Source organism: Nesoenas mayeri (genome assembly GCF_963082525.1).
Source record: "Nesoenas mayeri genome assembly, chromosome: 3".
NCBI classification, from domain to species: Eukaryota; Metazoa; Chordata; class Aves; order Columbiformes; family Columbidae; genus Nesoenas; species Nesoenas mayeri.
In genome coordinates this window covers 72,003,833-72,027,532 of record NC_137544.1, presented here as the reverse complement: position 1 = coordinate 72,027,532, position 23,700 = coordinate 72,003,833, and the positions used below count along the sequence as shown (strand labels likewise).

At 36.0% G+C, this 23,700-nt stretch overlaps 1 protein-coding gene across 7 annotated transcripts in view; it reads right to left on the bottom strand.

Annotated features, from left to right (window-relative positions):
• QKI (QKI, KH domain containing RNA binding) overlaps positions 1-23,700 on the bottom strand; it is a 156,710-nt gene that overhangs the window by 119,609 nt on the left and 13,401 nt on the right. For all 7 annotated transcript variants that reach the window (XM_080341360.1, XM_080341361.1, XM_080341359.1 and 4 more), the window contains exon 2: positions 645-787. In XM_080341360.1, coding sequence (XP_080197486.1) covers positions 645-787 — 143 coding nt within the window. The remainder of the gene's footprint in view (positions 1-644; positions 788-23,700) is intronic.

Below are 23,700 nucleotides of genomic sequence, written 5' to 3'. Positions count from 1 at the left end.
ATCTTTCCTGAGTTGTTTTAAGAAACCATTCAGACCACAGAAGTCCTGAATATTTCTTCTATTTAAAGGAAACTATTCTTCCTCAAAAAAGGAAGTTACAATAGAATAAAACACCCAATGGAGAACATAATACTGGCATACAAGTAAGGAGTTTTGCTTGTTGGGGGGGAGGACCTGGGCAGGGGGAGAAGGAGGGGTACAATCCCAAAATAAAGACAGCTATATGCAACAGAACTGGTTACACGGGTATGGGACAAACAGTAGTTGAGGTTAAGTATGGCCTCCAAGGATTCTCCAACTGACTTTCAGATACATACTAAGAAGAAAAAACACCATCCCAAGAACTACTTCCCCCATAAAACTCACTACACGGTGTCTCAGGACTTACAATACTGAATGAACAAGAAAATTCAGATCTTAGATCTACAGCTTTACAATCCATACTCGTTTGGTATTTAGCACAACCTCCTTCCACTCACACTCACTGCAAATCAAGCCACCAAGTGGAAGATACACTGCTTCCCTAAGAAGTATCTTGTCAAAAGCAATTCAGGGTGATCCAAGGGTAGCATCACATTAAATTTACATTTAAATACGACCACAAGGATCGAAAAATAATTTAGGGACTAAAAAGATATACTTACATCTGGATATTCTTTTACAGGCACATATAGTTTCTCTTGTAACTGTACAATAGGTCCCACAGCATCTGGTAATTCTGCACTTCTCTTCTCCGTACTACCATTTAATGTGTCGTTATACATGTCTTTCCGTACTCTGCTAATTTCTGTGGGGGGAAAAACGTATATTAGGTATTAAATACAGTAACAGATTATAATCTAGCATGACAGTCTTCGCTTTCTAATCTTTCCCAAATCTTAATGTCATTTGCTTCCTCTCTTTATGAGCATCATGGTAACTTGAAAGAAAAATCTATTCTGGTTTTATTGAGGTATTTTCACGGGGTTTTTGTTTGTTTGGGTTTTTTTTGTGGTGTTTTGTTTTGTTTAAGTTGCAGCACCCATCTTAAATGTTTTCTTCATGTCTGTAAATTTGCAACCTACTCGTCTCGTTTATGGAATTCAGCTATTGAATTAAAAATTTTGTGTACCTCCTTAGAACATATTGTTGACACAAATTGTGCACATCATTTAAAAGGTGTACAAAACTAGTTTTTACATTTTTTTTTAAATAAACTATCTAGAAGGTAAATAAATTAGAAATCTGTACCTAACATTAACATAGAAGATACAAAAATGCATCAATACAGTACTATTTCCTAGTTATGACATTAACTATAGCATTTGGAAATCAAATCTTTGAGCAATGAGAAATCTGACAACTCAAGAATGCATTTACTGAGCACACAGTGTGACAAAAAAACTAGTAAATATCATTCTACTGACCACCTCTAGTAAGACAATGAAACAATGAAGACAAGTATGGTATCAGAGACCTCAGTAACCTCCACATACACCTGGAAGTCCTACTACTTCATTGCAAAGTAAGGAAAAATTCCTCAAAAGCACCAGGGAATGTCACAAGCCGACTTATAGGTACCGTTTCTAGCAATTACACCTGTATTTACTCACACTTTGAGATATTTTCTTCCAAGATGTAGTTCAGCAGCTATATAAAAGGCAGCTAAAAATGTCTAATTTTATTCAAATCCAGGTTAGTTTCACTGAATTGTAATATCTGAGAATGGACACAAAGGTTTCTTATTTAACCCAAAAGACAAATTTAACAAGCACTTACATTTCATTTCTAGAACTGTTAAACTGATATTTAAACCGCTGGTATACGAATAAAAACCCCCACATTTTATACCTTACAGAATCCCAACTAGTTTAAAATTTTCTCAAGGAGTTTAATCCAATATCACTAAATAATTACTTAAAATGAATGTATTAACCAACTTCCAAACTGAAAACTAACACGTAAACAGGCATTGTTCCCAAAGTGTTAAGACATATGATGGTTCTTTTACTTAGAATTCTTACAACTGCTTTCAAAATCTTCAGAATTAAAATGAAACTGAAACCAGAAACTTCATGTTTTCATTTGACCACAGGAAGCCACAGAAAGAAGAAGTCACTTGAAACTCTAGCAGCAGACAGATTAATGTAACCTCTGTTTCATAAACTATTTCTTCTCTGGCAAATGATTTATAGCTAACATTTCACCACTTAAAAAGAAACTAAGGGGGAGAGTGAGAATGTCACAAATTACGAACCTCAAACAAAACAGACCTAATTTTCAACTGAGTTAGTTTGAATTAATTCTAACAAACTGACTCTGCATATTCAATAACAAGTTGTTTCTCCAGTGGCAACTGACACACTCAATTGTATATACTATATAATGATCTGGTGCTTAACGCCTGTTTACAATGGAGAAATTTTGTCATCATATAATCATAGCTAAAGGAAAAAATCCACAGCTGCTTCTACACTGACAATAATTTTGGCAATAGGCACAAAATCCTCATAACTAGAAGCAGTATTTGTACTGGCTTCAGTATATAAAGAAATTCTTTAGCACATCTCTTTGAAGAAATATTATCTTTTGGCAGACTTCGTTTCCTTCTTGTTCTCTTCAGATATTCCATTAACTTACATCCCACTAAAACAAGTTAGGCAGTCTGCTGAAGTACTGAAGCATAAGTAGCAACGTGGTCATTTTTATTTGGCAGCTGAGTAGTTACACTGAAAATTTCATTTTAAATTGTATCTTTCATGTAGAATATAATCACTAACATCAGATATCCTAGTTTTCAAAGGATAGAAAGAGCACTTACTTTAATCTTTCCCTTGCAAGTACTCATATGTCACATTCATGACACTCAGAACACACAAGACATTCAGAACACACATTGAGAGCAGGATAAGCTGACTTGGGGACTACCACAGAATTCCGGCATGTGTGAAACCTAAGCCATCTATCACACCTCAAATGCTATATAGAATGAAGACACCTACCAACTCAGGATTTTCTACTCCACTACAGGAACAGACACCTGACATTTAGTTTTCTTTGCATATGTAGCTTTTTATTTCCTCTCTCCACACTGACGCCACTGGTAACACTGACAAACATCAGGACAGGGACAGCCAGCTACATGAACTCATTATCATCATTATCATCAGCTACTCAAGAGCTACTCTTTCTTCTGCTTCCTGGCCTTTTATCTTCTCTCTTGCCTTAGATTCTTTCCCTAAAACCTCAGAAGAAACATTCAGAAGCAGTAGGTGAAATAACAAGCCTGTATTCCCAGTTTTTCTTTAACTGCTTATCGGGTGTCCAAATTCCCTTTCTGTATCTATTACCACCTAGGAGCCTGTCTTCACTAGCCTTGCATTTGGCAGAACTGAAGGACTACTGCTTAAATTACAAAATAATTTGATCAAGTCTCCAGCTGAACCAATTCTCATTCACTTCTAGCTATGGATAGAACACAACCTATCTTCTTCCTCAACTTTTCACCCTAGCCAACCACAAGCACTATCCCAAATACACATCTCTTAAAGCTATTTATCTGCTTAATAGATATCCTGGGCTTTTCCAGACAATGCTGAATGTTTTTACACATCTTTAAGTTTGGTTGTTTTTTTTTTTTTAATGACTAACAGCAGTTTTCTCAGATACATGACTCTCGTTTAATCACACATCTTTTGTCTCTCCATACAAAAGTACTGAATTTTTATCACATAATCTTTCATTTTAGTCTCTATTAAAGCAAATTCAAGCCTCTAGTTTTGAGTATATTTAAACTTCGCCACTCTTAGCAGTTCTGCATATCTGTAGAACTATCTGCTACTGTACTTCCAGCACCTTCCTCAAGAGTTGATCAGAAGTGCAATAAGATTCGAGAAATCCTCACCACCAGCATGTTACAAAAGCTAAAAGCTCTACTCTCACCTCTAGCGAGTATTCATTTCACCCTGTCCTGATATACTTAAAAATATTTAACAGCAGGAAGGTCACATCCTCAAAGCACACCACATCCCATTGGAAAATAAAAGGAAACCAAGTAAACAGTCTTTTATTTAGATTTATCTCCCATCATTTCTTGCACACTACCAAGCAGATGCCTCATCTTCCCTTCCCAAAAGCTTCTTTGGCACATCTCTCATGAAATCACACTTCCCAAGTTCATTTGCAAGGCTTGTCCACATTTGTAATTCTTTACAAATTCTCCCACCATGACATATCACAGAAAGCCAACTGATTAAAAAATATGGAAAGCTTTAGTTTCAAAATGAACATCCAAGTACAGTTCTAACTACTTTACCCGTATCTTAACAGTGCAGTGGTAATTATGTTGTATAACATTCCAGGGATTTAAAAGAGAGTTAAGTAAGGAGAGATACTTAATTATAATAGTAGATATGACTTTAAGAGACATACAGCAGCTTCACCATACCTCTAAAACCTGTGAGCTCTGCAAATGCAGTAAATAGGCCTCCCCTTGAAAAGATCTAAGTACACTAGTATAGGCAGAAGCAGAAACTCATATGAAGAATTTCAAAATCCACATTATTCACCTTTAACAGCACTTTGGTCTGTCTGTTCTAAGCAATAAGTTTAGCAGTAAATGACACATTTGTCTTGCTCACAGCAAGGCAGTGGAGAAACAGACTCAAGAAGAGACAGTTTTCAATATAGTTACCATGTTCCACCTTAATATGGCATGACATGGTCACCTATGGTGGCAATGACATGCATTCTCATCCAGGAGAACATTTTTCTTCCTCTGTCCCCGAAAACTATGCAAATAATGTAATCTTTTGTTTCCTTCATCCACAGATAGTATTTTTCAATCTCGCAAATAATGTAATCTTTTGTTTCCTTCATCCAAAGATAGTATTTTTCAATCTCTCAAACACCTAAGACATGATCTGAAGCCAGACGCTGTCTATACTGACTACATTTACCTACAGACATTGCTTCTTCGATTTCTTCACAACACTTAACAATATTCTTCTTGAGCACATGAAGGACAGTGTTCAGATGAACGTTTGTCACCACATTAAAAACCACCAGGAAGTTACCGCTTCTCAACTGTTAATTACCATTCCCTTTAAGGAAGTAAGAGTCTGCACATGTGTTTAAGGCTGTTGGATTGCAATGTAAAATGGGTTTACATAAACCACTCAGCAAGCATATTCAAAGCAGGAAATCACTGAAAAGGTTCAAATTCTTCCTCTCTCATCACTTTGAGTTGCAAACCACCCTCATTCCCAGTGCCCACAGCTTTAGAATTTCTCATCATGAAGGCCTCTTCTAAATTATAAAGCTTTATCTTTTGAAAGAAAAGCAGACTTGGACACAGTTTTTAAACCAACACATTCCTCACCACAGTTTAAAGCAGAGCTAAAAATTTGAAGAACTGAAACAAATCTTATGACGTTAACAATTTGCTCCAAATTAGTTACAGCCATTTAAACCGAGCTAAACTGATACAACTCTCAGCCTATGTTCCCTTCCTAAGTCTAATATAACATTAAGCCATCTATGCACACAGAATTTAACTCTTTAAACTGAAGAAAATAAGAAGTGTTCATCTGTCACAGAAGAGCCACTTGCTTATCATTCTTAATTTTTACAATACACAGCAAATGAGTAGAACAAAGCAATAGCCACAATCAGCAAGCAACTCAAATGAATCAAAACACTAACCAACTTGCAAGACCAGTCAGCATGCTTCCTTAAGGAAGCAAAGCACCACATTCTTAAGGTAGTTTCCATATGAAATAAGTTACAAGCAAATTCTTTAAAAATTTAAAGGGTATGGTGAGAAAAAGTTACATTCATATAGCTAAAAATCTACATGGTACTTGGATCTCGGTGATACACAGAACATTCAGTTTCAGTTTTCTATGTTCTTACAGAAATCAAGTTATGCCCAAAATATCGGTGACACTAATTATTTATTTTTTTCACATATAGTATAATTTTAAGTATTTTGACAGGAAAAGTTAATTTTTAGAATAAATTCATTTCTTACAGACTATAGCACTAAAAATAAGCATAAGTAACACCTTCAGTATTTCCATAATAGGGGTTTTTTTGTGAAAAGTGAAAATTTCTGATACCTATCTATCAGAGATGTCTTGAGTAAGTCCACTCAAATTCAGAAGATCCACATGCATTGAGCTGAGGGAGCAGGCCAGGAAAACAACTGATTCAAGTCCCTTCTTATTCTTTACTCCTAAGAAGATTAATGTTTTGTTTGGTTGATTTTGTCTGTTTTTACCTTTCGTGTTGTTTTAGTTTTTGTTTGTTTGGTTTTGCAGTTTTTGTTTGGTTTGGTTTTTTTCCTGTTTTGTTTTTTTGGGGGCTTTTTTTTTTTTTCTTTTTAATGTGAAATGCAGCAAGGTGCGCAAAAAGTTAATATTTTAATAAAATATTTTTACTGTACACAACTGCTGCTGGATCATCAATTTAAGAATGTAAGAGTACTTTTAAGCAAGAAAATAGACTTTTTACAATTCTTTTGCAATCAGATAGGTCCCAAAACTAGTAAACAAATGCTACAAACATTCTAGCACACAGACACACAATTACCACTTTGGAGGATCTAAACCCACTGAATATGGATCCAGGATTTATCCAGGCAGACAATCCATTCCATGTTCCATTAAAGCTTAACCCATCAATTAGACAACTGCAATTAGATATCAGTTATTTTAATGTAATAGATAGTATTTTCTTCAAACAGCATCCAATAATATTGTAAACAAAGCACCTGGAAAAACATAACTAAGAATGGAGATTAAAAAAAAACCAGAAAAAATATATTCTGCTCATAATGAAAAATCTCTGAAGACAGGTGCTCTATAACCTCTTGAAAGCATTCTGAAGGTTAACACAGAGCATGTGCTCAAACTACAAGATGAGTGATGTGCTGATGTTCATCGCCTGCCTCAAAAGAACCTTGTTGACCCAGCACATACCAGATTTAAATACAACCTTTATTATAAATAATTAAAACAAGAACCAAAAGAACACTATGTTGCCCCATTTACGCACTGAATTAATCAACACTTTCAAAAAGAAAATGAAAATCTGTAATTTCTGGACACCACAACAGAGAATATGGCATGCAAGTCATACAGCAGTGTCACCCCCCAAAAAGTGTTTGCGTTTCGAATTTTAATTCGTCTTTTAATGCCTCGGAAACTATAGTTTCTTCTCCTTTGATCCTTTGAGTCCAATCTAGCGGTACACTTTCAATGATTAAACTGTCAGTCCAGTGATAAGTGGTTAGCACTTTCAGCAATTTGTCAGCACTCTTGGTATCAAAATTCAGTCATTTCTTTTTGCAAGAAGAGTCTGCAAAACTCCTTCTGTTGTGGGCAGTTGTTAAGGTTTGCATCAAACTGACTTCAAAACCAAATACAGCACACTCATCTGTTCTTTTTGTATAAATGTCAACAGAAAGCTTTTAAGTGCTTTATTATTGGTGGAACGCTGCAACTCATGTGTTTTCTAATCTAGCAGCTTTAGTATGCTTACTTGGCAAAGAAATAGTTGTTTTTATTCATCACAATTTCAACAGTCTTCACTGTTAACACCAGTGCTGTTTACTACTATTGCTGATGCAGCAGAACTAGCAATGCTAGCAAAAAAAGTCATTTTTAATATTGTGTCACATGGAGCTGTACCCTGCATGCATCATCAGTGTACAGACTAAAATGTTGGCAAGCACTTACTCTACCCACCCTCAGCTATTAATGATTGAAATGCCTGACCATAAGGCAAACAAGATTCCCATCATCTTTCCTTCAGAAACCAATACGGAATAAAAAAATAAGGATTTAGACAAACATGACCAAGCACCAAAGCTGATAAAACTGTCCACTTCTGAAAAATTTTCATACGTGAGCAGTTTTGGTTTACAGCATGACACTGAACTCTGCCATAATTAGCTAGCAAATTTTAAAGTCCTGCATTTGTTTCCACATACTAAAACTCACAATTACATTATTTAATATGAAAATATTTAAGAACAATTTGAAGAGGTCTGATCAAAATCCATCAACCCTGCATTACATTTGACAGTGGCAATCTGCATTCACTTAAGAAAATCATATAGAGAAGATTAAATGCAGTTCCTTCATTTTCTTGATAAATTCAAAAAGCTGTACATTTGAGATGAAGTCCTGTGTCTCCTCATATCCCAGTACTATGCCTCAGAAAAAAATCTAAAAATCTTTTACATAAAAATCAGCTTAGAAGTTCCTAAGAGAATAGCTGAACAAGACTTTCGGCAGTCTAGTTGGTGTCTCCAAATAACATCATCTATAATAACAACTGTCATACACTATCCATCCACATTCAAATGAGTGTCTTTGTAAAACTGAAAGCTTCTCGAGATGAGTAATTAGCTGATAGCCAGAAAACAGTACAATTCAACTAAACTTCTAAGAATCAAAGAAAATCAAGTGTTTTAATGGTCAACATTAAAAATTATGAAAATTAATTGAAAACCTCCATCTGGGTCACAACCCCAGACAGTGCTACAGACTTGTGCAAGACTGGCTGGAAAGCTCCCTGGCAGAAAGGGATCTGGGGGTGTTGACTGACAGGCAGCTGAACATCAGCTAGCAGTGTGCCCAGGTGGACAAAAAGGCCAACAGCATCCTGGCTTGTATCAGGAATAGTGTGGCCAGCAGGACTAGAGAAGTGATTGTGCCACTGTACTCAGTGCTGGTGAGGCCAGACCTCAAATTCTTTTTTAAGTTTTGGGTCCCTCATCATAAGACACTGAGGTACTAGAGAGAGTGCAGAGGAGGGTGACAAAGCTGGTGAGGGGCCTGGAGCACAAGTCTCATGAGGAGCAGCTGAGGGAACTGGGGCTGTTTAGCCTGGAGAAAAGGAGGCTGAGGGGAAACCTTGTCGCTACCTTGTCGCTGTCTACAACTACCTGAAAGGAGGTTGTAGCATGGAGGGTGTTGCTTTCTTCTCCCAAGTAGCAAGTGAAAGGGTAAGAGGAAATGGCCTCAAACTGTGCCAGGAGAGGTTTAGATTGGATATTAGGAAAAAATTCTTAATGGAAAGGGTTGTCAGGTGTTGGAACAGGCTGCCCAGGGAAGTGGTGGAGTCACCATCTCTGGAGATGTTTAAAAGGCTTTTAGACGAGGTTCTTAGGGACATGGTTTAGTGCTAGAGTTAGGTTATGGTTGGACTCGATGACTTTGAGGGTGTCTTCCAACTAAAATGATTCTATGATTAAAGAAAATCCTACTTTTAAACACACTGCTCCCTATCACTCAGTATTGTTATACACACTGCCCTACCCTGGCCCTGTTAGCATTTTACTCACAAGACTATAATAAAGTAGAAGGTTTTGGCTGACAAGTACCAACACTGACATTAACAAATTAATAATCTCCCACATTAAATACATTAACTATTGCACTCCTCTGACATTAAGTGCATTATCAACATGCACTATACAACTTTAAACTAACTTTTAAGTATTGGAAGACCTTCCAGAGTTAAGCAGTACATAAACAGAATCTCCACTTAATCACAATCTCTACAGAACCAAACATATAAGCAACACTGAACACAGCTGACCAAACTAGAGCCCTAAATTAAGTTTTACTCATCTGTGTTAAAAGATTATACATGTCCAACATGTTTAGCTTATATTTAAGTTACAAAGCTTAATTAGCACAGACAGCAAGTCTTAATATAGCAGTAGTCAAATATTCCTAGATATGATAAATTTATAGATTTTATCCATGATGTCACTGATGAACCAACATAGAGAGTTAGTTTTGATTTGGCTTTAGTAAGCAGAAGACTTCAAAGGAGATGGATCAGCAAATCAAGTTCTAAATCTTGAACAAACTAAGAACAACAATTTTTATTTATGCTTACATTTCAAAACAGGTGACTTTGATGAAGTAATGGAATCTGTCGTAATAGCAAAATCATCTGAACAGAAGAGCTGTTGGTAAGAAGAAAAACTGGAAACTTTAAGTAGGAAGTACAACAATGAAACTTACTCATTCACACAGGAAAAGCCTCCAAAATTTAGTTCAAGAATAAATATTCCAGCCAGACAGATTAGTCTGTTTGTATGACTACACCAAATTTCAGAAATGTTGAAAAACTTAAAATACCTATGTGAAAATCTGTAAAGCATACAAGTTTATCAAAGTTAGACTCTGATACACTAACATAACTCCAAGAGTGGTTAAGGAAACAAAGCAGTGTAAGTTTAGTTTCCCATGCACCACTCTGCATGGAATTTAACTAAAAAATGCCAATTTCTAGTAAAGTTCTTCAAGGTATAAGCTAAAACCAAGTAACAATCACAAGGAGGTTGACCAAAGGCAATGGAAAACCTCATAAAGGGTGAACCGAACGATCTCTAAAAACTGATTAAAGGGCTGCAAAACTAGGAGTTTCTGCCTCCCTCAAATGAAGAATGTTCTGTTTGCTGCAGACAGGATGCAAAACCTGTTATCAATCATACACTGACCAGGAGGGACCAAGCAATGACAGCAGCAGAAGAGCACATATCTTAACTGGTGTAGCTCTGTATGGTATTAACAGATTTTAATGGGCTTTAAGTGTAACAGTAAAAAAAAAAAACCCTCTGAATTTGGGACACGTGATTTTGAAAGAACGCACCACAGCAAATTAAGATGTTGGTGGGGAAAATATTGTTAAATCAAAACATGACCTGTTTTCAGGTAAGATATATGATACACAGCTTGGAATAGGAATACCTTACCAAAACAGTCTTCAAATTACAACAAATTAGACAGGTCACAAACCAAGAATAAAATAATTCTGTATGCAGATCGTTTACTAAACTGCTATATGACCCATACGTATCATATTTACAGTAAGATTCACTTTATTTCAAGCACCACTGTTAAAAAGATTCCACTAAGAACACTACATGTTTTACCTTACTGCAAATTGTAATTTATTATACAAGCACAATCAGTGTCAGAAACTTGTATTTGAAAAATATAAGTAAAAAATCATAGCAGTATCATTAAATACCTTAACCAAGGTGTTGAAAGGATTAAAAAAATGTTTCTCTTTATGCGAGGTAGTATATCCAGAAAATAGGACTACTTAAAAACTGTCAGGGAATTCCTCTATTAACACTGTTAAACAACTTCAATTTCACATTGAAGTGATTAAGATAACCAGTCAGCTTCAAAAAGCTGCTCTTTTTTCATCAACCTAGAGGAAAAAAAATCCATGTGCTTGAATTCACTGCAAATACACACACTTCAATACTTTTCTAAAAGACAAATATACCTATGCAAAGACGTTTTTCCAGGGAACTGAAACCTGACAATCATCTAATTAAATTTTACATGATTGAGGCCTAACTTCAGGGTTAAAAGATAGGCTGTTAGTAATTATAATTTTTACTAAACCTGAGTATTTTTCCAGACTTGAACAAAAGCTAAACTGAAGTGATATATTAGTATACTAATCTTACTGTTATCCATTCTTTTGTACCATGCATTAGTTCAGCCATCTGACTCAACATATTACAGCAGGCAGGAAATCAGCAAGGCCACTAACTTTGTAAACATGCACAGCCAGCAAAACTTTACTAAAGAGAACAAACTACCACTAAAGCATCAACCTCTGAGCAAGTGAGAAACAAGAACATTGCTACTTAGGTTTCTTTTACCGCAAAAAAAAAAGTTATTAGCTGTTATTTGCCCTATATTATTGATTGTTATTCCACATAGTGAATGGAATGTTCAATCTAATTTGCAGCTGGGTATGTTAAAACACAGCCCATCTTTCAAAGTTTTATCTCCTTCAAAAACAACTACAAAAAACCTCCATGAAGAGTATTTTTATTATATGGCAAAATCAGATTTTCAGAGGTATAAGCAGATTCACAATCTTTTTCATCCTTTACATGGCAGATAGATACTCATTTTCCAAAAACTACAGTGTTATCTGCTCTGTCTTTTCATTTCTATAAACACAGAACTATGCTGGCTCCCTTCAACCATAACAGAACTTTCATTAAGAATAATGAGACTGTAGATGGCCTGCCTACTCCATAAACAGTAGTATTTGGTTAGTGATACTACCCTTACTTCTGTTAGTAATTAGAGTAAAATAGATTAGGTTGGGCCTTCTCATCATCCTGTTTTTCACACAATACTTGATTTGCATGCAACATCAGGCCCCCATCAGGCAGATTTGCCTTGACAGGTGAGGAACACATAAGCAAAACTGCTCTCGGAGTATTTTACTCAGTACAAGTCAAAACTACCTTGAAAATAACTTCTTAAAGGTACATCACTTCACATGTACATGAAAGGTAATTAACACACTTTGCCCTAAGATTCCAAGTGGTATGGTTATGTAGGCTGTCACAACAGCAATCAGCTGAAACCTAAAAAAAACCAAAACCACAGCCTTTCCTCAGACATCAACTGCACCCTCTTCAGAAACACTAAGAGGTTGGTATTTTGTCCCAAACAACTAACTTTTTTAGAGTTGTACAATGTAACTATCCTAGGAAATATTATAATATTCTCATATACTCTTGATTCCAAAATACATAGCAAAAATGCCATTATTAACTGAAATTATTCTTCAGATTTCTAATCCACAATCATCATTACTAATCAGTAAGAGGAATTATTACTATTACCAGTTATTTAGGCCCTGCCTTGAGACAACACATCAATAAGATGACACTTTCAAGAATAAGCACAATGCTTCTTTCCATGTAAATAAATACATGCGGTCCTTGTCTATACCTTATTATGTCTTGAAGTTAGTATTCTCTTGTTCAACACCAAGAGTTATTTTCTAAAAAATCTGAAGGAATAGGCATTCTCTGGGAAGTAGAGCTTTATGAACAATTTCATGAAACATCATAAAGAAATCAAAGTGAGTGCTTGCAAATGTGATTATTTTTCCCTAAGACACTCAAGACAATTGATTCTAGAATCCATACCCCAAGCATGAGTATTTTGTTAAAACGCTCAGCACATACGTTTAGCTTTGAAATTGAAAACTGGATATACTTATAGCATGCTTCAGTGTACTTTATCAAAAAAGGTAGCAAGATGGCAGGATACTGCACCTTTAACAAACACAGGTCTGGTTCTTACTCCTTTGCCAAACAAAACAAAACAACAACAAACAAAAAAAACTTCAGAGAACTGCTGCCTGAGATCTGCTGATATCAGAAACATCGCTCTTCCTGTGAGAAAAAAAAGTATGCCTGAAAGTCCTCATCTGTGTACATCTTATGGATCAGCTTTACTGCCACATAACAACTGTACTCATATCTGTCAAATTGCTAAATTCAACCAGTCAGCTAAGCTGGCATTTTTACATTCAAAGACCTCTGCCACATGAAATAAGGTATTAACTGACAGCACAAGGAGATACTGTCCAGTAGCAGAGGAGGAATGAGACAATTCGCCTCTGGGTTTCACAGATATTTCCTGACAGCAAAGACATGGCAAGACTCCAAAACTTCGGGTTTACTCCAGGCTCTGGAAAGCAGTTTCCTCTAGTAGACAAATCCTTTCAGCTATTTTTCTCACCCCAAACACTCTCCTGCTCCCAAACAGTCTTTTCTCCCCACTCAAATCCCATTTTTTACCTATGTAAGATATGATTCTTCATTCCTTCAGTTCTTCAGTCAGTTCTAGTTCCCACCCAACATTCTCTTACACTTCTGAACAATATGCAAAACATGAAGGATGGCTACATCATCAGAGCTTTTATCCAAACACAGTATCTTCCTGACTTTAAAAAAAAAAAAAAAAATCTTCTTAAAAGCTGAAATTTCAGAAGAGAACAAGCCAATTGCTCACAACACAGGGAAGTGCGTCAATTCTCTCAAGTCCACTCCCCAGGTACACCAAAACCGACAGCTTCCATTACATGGCCTGCTCAGGTTGAGGCATGGCATACCTGTCCACGGTAAGACAGCACCATACGAGAAACTAGCTGGAGGTGCAGAACATACTCAGCAGGACAGTTTGGACACTGAAGTGCTCAAATTAAAACATTCGATGTGTTTCATTTGAATCTGGGAAGACTGCTAGACAAAATGATAAAAGCACTCAGCAACCTCTCAGAGCAAATTTAAATGTATTTTTTGTTTTAAAATATTAAGACTTTTCCCCCATGTTCATTCTTTCTTGAAAATATTTTCTGTTTTAATTCAAGCTTTTAGTATAGCTCAGTCTAACCCACACACTTGACATGAAAAGTTGTAAGTAATTCTGCAAAGTTACATACAATAAAAGAGGTCATTTAGTGGAATATATAATGCAACCTCATGCTTAAGTTGTATCAGAGCTACTTAAAAGACATATGACAGCACAACACATTCCAGGTCATATCTGCAGCGTTACATCACATAACTCATACACCTCTTCAGAAACACATCCATGTCTGGATGACTGAAACAGGATTTCAATTTATACATGAAAAATACTAGGATTACTGGTATCATATTAACAGAATATTTATTTTCAGTGTGATAGTGTTCCACTAGATACTACAGCGGAAGATAACATCAAATTTGCTGCCCATAAAGTCACTATCTGAATTTTATTTAATGGTTTATCTCAATACATCTTAAGGAAAATCACCTTCTGCAAACGACACCACAAATAAATTAATAAATAAATCACACAAACACAAATCCCTACACACAAATAACCCTCCCTGCTCCCCCCCTCCCGCCACCACCACCACCCCCACTATGCTAAAATGTATTTCAACTTTAAACACGGGGTACTGAAACAGAACCAAGATGACGCCTCAACTACACACCAGTTTACACTACTGCTTCCAGCATTAATTGCTCAGAACCATATTCTGCCTGAGCCGAAGAACCATTGCTCATTAAATCGGAGCCATGCAGAACTACTAATGGCATATAGCTGAGGCTACATTACTAGAAGGGAAATAAAATTTTAACACCTACTATGTTTGCTGATGACATCAAGCTGGGAGGAGTGGCTGACATGCCAGAAGGCTGTGCTGCCATCCAGCAAGACCTGGACAGGCTGGAGAGTTGAGCGGGGAAAGATTTAATGAAATATAACAAGGGAAAGTGTACAGTACTGCATGTGCCAGGAACAACCCCAGGTTCCAGTATAAGTTGGGGAATGACCTGTTAGAGAGCAGCATAGGGGAAAGGGACCCTGGGGTCCTGGTAGACAGCAGGATGACCATGAGCCAGCACTGTGCCCTTGTGGCCAGGAAGGCCAATGGCATCCTGGGGTGTATTAGAAGGGGAGAGGTTAGTAGGTCAAGAGAGGTTCTCCTTCCCGTCTGCCCTGGTGAGACCCCATCTGGAATATTGTGTCCAGTTCTGGGCCCCTCAGTTCAAGAAGGACAGGGAACTGCTGGAGAGAGTCCAGCACAGGGCAACAAAGATGATTAAGGGAGTGGAGCATCTCCCTTATGAAGAAAGGCTGAGGGAGCTGGGTCTCTTTAGTTTGGAGGAGACTGAGGGGTGACCTTATTAATGTTTACAACTATATAAAGGGTGAGTGTCAGGAGGATGGAGCCAGGCTCTTCTCGGTGACAACCAATGACAGGACAAGGTGTAATGGGTTCAAACTGAAACACAAGAGGTTCCACTTAAATTTGAGAAGAAACTTCTTCTCAGTGAGGGTAACAGAACACTGGAACAGGCTGCCCAAGGGGGTTGTGGAGTCTCCTTCTTTGGAGACATTCAAAACCCGCCTGGACACATTCCTGTGTAGCCTCATCTGGGTGTTCCTGCTCCGGCAGGGGGATTGGACTAGATGATCTTTTGAGGTCCCTTCAATCCCTAACATTCTGTGATTCTGTGAACGACAGTAGGAAAGTTTGACTTTCTCCATTTAGCATTCAAGACTTGTTTTTATAAGCACTGAACACAAAAGCAGCCAAAACCTGAAACAGTCTTTCAGGCTTCTATTTGTTGCAAGTCTCTGTCTCCTTCCCTCTAACTTTTTAACCCACCTGTTCCCACATACCGGCTGCAGGCGGAAACAATTCTCTTTTGAAATCATCTTTGAAGGATAAAGAAAAAAGCATAGGCAAATAGTCAATCCTCTCCTGCCACCAGACCTGCAGAGCATCTGATAAGAGCTTGACTGCTTTAAATTACATTGTGCTGTGTTAAAAAAGAAACCCAACCACCAAACCAACAAAAACCCCACAGAAGAGCACAGAAGAGCTTTTTTGGGTTCTCTGTCCATCACTGACACTTTAAAAGCTCATTTCGACATTATTTTCTTACAGAAAACAGAAGCAGACTATCATACAGTGAAGTGTTCTTTAAAAGTACCAACAAGCACTCTACCCTTTATAAAGCTCCATACAGTGTAGCAAGGAACTGGAAATACAAGCAGTAACACTAGTTATAATTACTATTCTAAACAGCCTGGGTGCATGCTGAATACATTTCAGTTTGCCAGGAAAAGCTTACGTGAGCAAATTCTAATAGTTTCTCTCATTAATGTTGTAAGTATTGAATGAAAAGATATTGGTTGGTATATTTTTTCAGTTTTGAAAGGCAGCAACATTATTGGTATCAACTGTCATGTTTCCTCTCAAAATTAAAAGCAAAACAAAAACAAACAAAAGAAAAAAAAAATCACAAAAATTTAAGAGTGAACTGTAATTCTAGCTGTGCACTTCAAATGGGGACAAATATTGAGGGCTTTGCACTCCAGCCAGGTTAAGTGGCTGCCATCAACCCTCAACTCCTCAAGATGCAAATTAATAACAACAACAACAAAGACATAATATTTTGAGGAATAATCTCTGTCACCTGCAATACTTCCCCTTTAGGTCAGCAATGAAACTAAAGTGAAACATGGAGGTATTGCTGACTGCATGATGAAGGAGAAAAGCAAATTATTTAGATATCTGGACACCTCTTCAGAACTTCCAATACTGTTAGGAGATCCTAAATTAAAGTTTTAAATTGGTATCAGGAGACCAGTGTATTTAAGCAACCTACTTCTCATATTTACCAAGATTTTGCCAAATTATTTCGAGATTGTCAATCACATAGCTTGTATTGGAGAAACTTACTAAAATTAACTCTGTTTCTGCATTTCAGTAAACTGAATTTTGCCCACTTAGAAAAGTAGCAGCAGTCAGTAAAACTGCAAAGTAACTCAGTTTCCTGTCTGCTTCTCATCATTTTCCATTCTTGCAAGAAAAGTAACCAAAAGGCCCATCCAATTTTACAGGTTCACAACTTCATGTCAATGTTTTAGTTCCTTCCATACTTAAGCAAACAGTACTAAACAATCTTCTCTTTCTGAAATAATCTGCTCCTAATATAACTTTCAGATCTGGTTAAGAACATGAAAGAGAAAAAGTTTAAAGGGGGGCTGGAGGGGTGGCATTTTTGTTTTTAAAAACATCTCAATGAAATACTAAGAACAAAAAAAAAAAAAAAAAGGACCTCTGAGTTTTTCATAATGATTTCTCAAAATACGTAAATTCTCAGTTTAACATATTCTGGCCAACAATCAGATGCAGATTAATTCCTAAACTTTGGAATGACTGGATGCCCTATTTAAAAGTCTTTATTAATGACAAATGCCAAGATACATATTTACTAGGGACAAACTGAAAACAGAGCTTTCAATCAACAAAGCAAAACAGAAGCTAAACAATAATACTTATGAAAGCTATGAAATGTTAGACACTACAAGACAGCTCATTACTCTAAAGGAAGGAGACTGTATATCCCAAATTACACACAGAAGTCCAGAAGAAATCAGAAATCTGGACCATCAGAAGAGCATTGCTCTGAAAAGTCTGTTTTGCTGTACTACTTCTCCTTCCTTTGAACGCTGAGAAATGATGTCATCACTGTCTGTCTTCTCACTTCCAGCTGCAGAGTTCCTGAACATCTCTCACACCAGCTCTGCATAGTAAGCCAATTCAACTCACAGAGCAAAAGACTATTCAAACCTTTTCTCTGTTTTGCTTCATCAGCTTTCTTCCAGGTTACTGAGCTGAAACAGATCACTGAAGAATCCACCAAACACCAGAATTAGCAGAACGGAACTAACAGGGACACCTTCTCAAACAAGAATCTCCTTTTTGAATCATCAAGCTACTAAATTAGTTCAAAACCATCTTCCATAATTTCTCTCCAAGGTTTTCTAGTAATAAAAATAAATAAATAAATAGGTCCTGCAGTTATTTTGCAGTAGGCAGGTTGGACATAATCTCTTTTTCTGTTAACTCAGCATACACACTCTGATTTCAACTCTACCCAAAACCTGCACTTGATCTTTCCTAATTGAATGGGAATCTCTGCATGTTCACAGTCAGAAAGTAATAAAAAGCACACGAACAGGAGTGAAAGGGATACCAGCTAACTCTAGATGTCCGTATGCATCTGAACTTGTCTACCTGCAGTAAAACAAGAATTCTGAGGAAAAGCTGATCCCTCTTACAAGAAGCCTAGAAGTCCAGTTAATGTGTTCATGTGAATCTACCGCAGTCTCAGAATATTAACATAACATAAAACTAGATTATAAATGCTACTCTACAAGCAAGTTAGGCCATGCTCTTCCTGTGACCAAAAATTAATACAGAAATGTATACAGAAAATATATTCCATAGAAATTTTAGTCTGTATTTTCTATAGAAAAACAGAAATAATCCAAAATGGTGAAAATACATTCAAGAACTAGTCAACCATTCATCTTCTTTTACTACAAATCTATACTTTAAGCAAAGGTTTGATTTTCTAAAGGGCAGAACAAAGTTAAATTGAGAGTAAGAAATTTACAGTTCTTGTTTTATACACTTGGTAAAAAGATTCTTCATGTTGGCCCAGGGATCAGGCCATATTTTACCTTTGGGAATTTTACCTTAGGGATCATATAACCAAGAGAATCATTCTAGTACAGACTATGTTTCTGATTTCATTTAAAAGCAGAAACTGGACCAATGAAATGTTTAAATAATATCCTTACCAGATTGTTCCAAATGCCACACTTAATATTTTGCCATTAAGTGTTCCTATTCTGTTCACCTTGAAGACAGTGACAAAATCTAATGCTACTCATTCTTAATTCTGCCTGAATGATGGCCACTTCCCAAAACACCCAAAAGAGCAATCCAAAAGTGTTGCAGTGCGTTAAGTGTCTAACGAAATCAGATATTTCTAAAGGAACTTACTTGCAATTATTTGTATGAACAGATGATAAACATACAATCTTTTAGTAAGCTCCCTAAAGAATGTTTTATCTTCTTTTTTTAATATAGTGCTTACCAGATATGGGAATCATATTTGTAAATTCAGTTCCTACTTATCATACAGGAATTTTCGGCACCACCAAAAATTAGATATTAAGAGGATGACTTGCTGAAATGTATCAGTACCAACAATTTTGAAAAATGCTGCACCTGTATCAGAAATTATATGACATACTATTAGAAAAAGTATTCTACTTCCAGTGGGACTTCAAGACTAGTTAAATCATTTACGGCATTGCTTTTCACATCAGTATAATGCAGCAAATAGCCTTCAAATACATGGGTATGCTTTTTTTTTAAACTCAAATCACATTAGGGTTACATCTGACATAAGGGAAAATCCATGAAGCAGTTGGTAAGTTTCAATTAATAATGCATATTAGGTCCTACTTTATAACAGGAGCAAATTACAAGCTAATAAAGGAACAGATTTTTATGAAACCCTCTACTATGTAAAGTTTAAGCAGCAAGGTCAATTTTATTTAAGGGGAAAAAAAAAAAAAAGGCAACACAATGCTGTATCTAGTTCTTAAATAAAGGAAGACTGAAGCATCATCCGTCTGGACTAAACAGGCCAAGCAAAATACTCTGCAATTCCTATGTTCTCCTCAATGTCGAAATGGGTGGATAAATTTAAAGCCTGCTCTCTCAGGAGTTGCTTTATAGGCAATTTTCTCCCAGTATCAAGGTCTGCAATTTCCATTTGGCTGCCAGTTTGCGATTAAATTCATCACCTTTATTATAAAAATGTGCTGCACTCCACGGCCTGCTGCACAAGAATTGTAAGGAAGACATTTTTCACTGCTAACAGCAGCATCATTCCAAGGCAGCCATCACATCCATTCAGACATTAGCGTCTCCAATGTAATGCAAAGGCCTATCACTCACATGAAAAAGCCCTAACAGCGGGTATACCTCAGAGGGAGTTCTTCACAGGTGGTACCTTTAGTTCAACTTTTTCAGTAAAAGCCACCATCACCGCCTACATTAAGTGTTTCTAGAAGTCGAAGGCTTACAGACAAACATATTAACATTAAACTTGTCTACTTGTGCTAATCAAAACATTTCTGAGAATAAAATCAGTCCTCGTATTGACTATACCTTCACACACACCCTTGCACTCCTTACTAAAATACAGGAAATTGTCTTGAAATATTTGTATTTTTTAGTAAACCCTCTACAGGAGTTTAGGCGTTTTTTGTTGTTGTGGTTTGTTTTTTTTTTTAACGTACATTTTCTCTTCTTATTGTTTCCTTTCCCACAACTTTGTTTTCAAATTTCACTATTTTATCCCACCTCAGCATGATCTACTTTTCCTTAAAATTTTGGGGCAAGACTGAAAAGTATTCAGAAAGGGGAAAGAAAAAAGAAAAAAAAAAAAAACCACACAACAAACAAACAAACAAAAAAAAACCCACAACAAACTAACTACAAATATCTGCTCTCTCTTGATATGGAAGTCATAGGGGCGAACACAATTCAAGCAAACTACATTACATGTTTTAATGTCTTTCTCTGCTAAGAATCAAAAGAAATGCCCTATCTTCACTTTGCTTCTTTTTATAAATGCTACTTGAGCTAAGTACGACGTAATAAAATTTTTCTTTAAAACCAAAAGCATACTACTGAAAACAATAAGGAGCAAAGTGATAACTACCAACAGGAATAAGAGCTGACTAAAAGCCACATGTCATATCTTTATTAAGAACAGGAGTTACATTCATTTTGGTTTGTGCTTCATCAACTGAAGACTTCAGATTAGAGTAAAACAATTAAAGATCACATAAAATCAGCAATTAAAAATATGAAGCCCTTAGTATTCTAGCAAAAAAGTACAAGAGTGTCATTTTAGCCTGTAAAAGAGCTGTATTGGTCACACTGACACATAATCAAATTGTATTAGAAATAACCAATCTACATGCACAGTATGACTTAATTTCACATTAGATTATTTAAGTATTACTCAGTTGTATCTACTAATGTTGCATTTCAAAAGGTGCATTTCTCTTGCACCATTTTTCAAAAATACTTTGTTATCAGACAAGCAAACTGTAATTCCACAGTTGAATTATCCTGCAATATCTTCCTAACTCATTCCACTTTATGTGGCCACATAAGTGAAAATAATAACACTATAAATAATTACGTTGTTCTGATCAAGTCTTACATGCATTGAGAAAACATAAGAAAAACCTGTTAAACCATAGATCTCCAATATCTAACTGACCGTAGTCAAAAAAAAAAAAAAGAGTAAATCATGGGCACATGTCAGAAATTATTAAATCTTGCAGAGCAGAGGTTTTTGCACCATATCGGATGGGTCACATGAAATAGAATGGAAGTACCATCCAGACCTCAATGACTAATAAAAGACATATTGCAGAGCATTAGCAGTAGTGTAAATTAAGAGACATCATCTGAGAAGCCATTTCAAAAACATGAACTCTAAAAATGAAAGTTAAACAACTAAAGGTTCTTTAGCCTATCTGACTATAAAATTAACTTTCAAAGAGAACTGCCAAGCATTTGTTCCTATTGCAGAATAATACTAGAAACTTTATTTTGGCAATAAAAAATGGCATCTTGTCACATTGTAATTAATTGGTTTCCACTGCAATGCAGCACAGAGAGCTGATTTCAACTCAACTTTATTGAAAACAATAGCTTGGTATTTGCAAGCTGAAATTCCCATTATTTCACAGCCGAGTGCATTTAACAATTGGCACATCAAGTTCCGGGACTATTAGATGAAATTATCAACTAGATAAGATAATGCCACATCAGTGTTTACCTCTTGCCATTACAGCAAAAGCTGAGATAGGAGCTTTTCTAACTGAAACCACGATGAGAAAAGGATTACTGTTTTGTAAAAGTCTGTAGAATTAACCGAAGTGTGGTTTATTATAAAACAAAATGCTCTGCACGCCATCAGTAAATTTCAGAAGACAAGCAACAATCAGTATGAAAAAAATTTGTAACGATACTTTGCATGATGATATCCACCATGTTCTATAAGTAAATGTGAACATTGTATTTTAAGAATAGATTTTAAAGCAGAAGAATTTTATTTTCGTTATCAAAAAATAAAAATACATTTACATTATGTTTATTAAAATGAGACAGTTTTAACAAAAATACTTAAAAGTAAAAATTAGTAAATTTCTAAACTACACAAAACATGCTTCATTCACAAAGAGAACTTTTCAGTTAATTAAAGCACATTAAAAACTGACAGATACATGAAGTCTAAAACAGCAGACTCTCCCACTTACCCTTTGGCTTTACAACTAGAGCAATCTTATGTATAATTTTTAATTACATCAGAAAAAAAAAAATTTCTAATAATATTAAATCTTGTCCATAACTAGGTAATCCATTTCCATTTACTGTTAGAAACAGGTAGTAAGTAGTACCACTGCTACAAGAGAAAGAAAGGGAGAGGGAAAGCTGGGGGAAAAAAAAAGTGCATCTGTGTCTATACTCATGCATGGTAGAAACAGATAGAGAACATTAAACAAAACTAGTATTTATTTTACCGGTCTGGTAGCCAAGATCTATGCTACCTATAGAATTAAAATGTTGAAGATAATGTAAGTTTTTACAGAGTATCTACAGAATCATCAATTTTCTCTTCAGCTGAGAAATTCCAGGGAATTTAAGAACAGCCTCTTTTAGGAACAAAAAAGTCAAAAAAGTGCCACTCAGCATACAAATTAAGCATTCAATATTTCAACTGAATGCTAACTATAAATCATGTGTAATTTTTAAACACAATTTTATAAGCTTCTAATACAATATAGATTAGAATCACACTAGTTTCATCCTTCTGCTAAATTCACAATAAAGGACCTTACAAATTATGACCTTATATTCAGGATTGATTTAAAGAATGGCATAGGAATGGCACAGGCAGGATATGGACCTGGATTACTACATATTAAACACTGTTTTAAGTTACATTTTGTTATATTTCCTCCAAAGTTCATTTATCACTAACACCAAACAGGTGCCATCAGCTCATAGGGCTGTCCATCGGGGCCGGGGCGGGGCGGGGGGGAGCGGCGTGTGGAAAGCAGTGTGTGGACCAGGGCAATGTTGAAACACTGAAAGAAAACATCTCCTGAAATATTTTCAGCTAACCATTTGGAATTTGCTTTAATATCCTTGTTCATGAATGACAATAGTGTGGCTATTTTAATAGAATTAAAATTGAAAGCTACAGATGCCTTTAAAGACACTTCACTACTGAAATTATTCTATAATAATAGCATACCAAACAGAATTTAGTTCTTATAACTATTCTTGGCAATTAACATGTTAATATTGTGGACTTCCAGTGCTCCAAACTGGACTCTACTGATAAATATAATTAGATTCGCTACATCTCACCTGGAAAAAACATCAGCATACTCCCTAGTTTAGTAAACA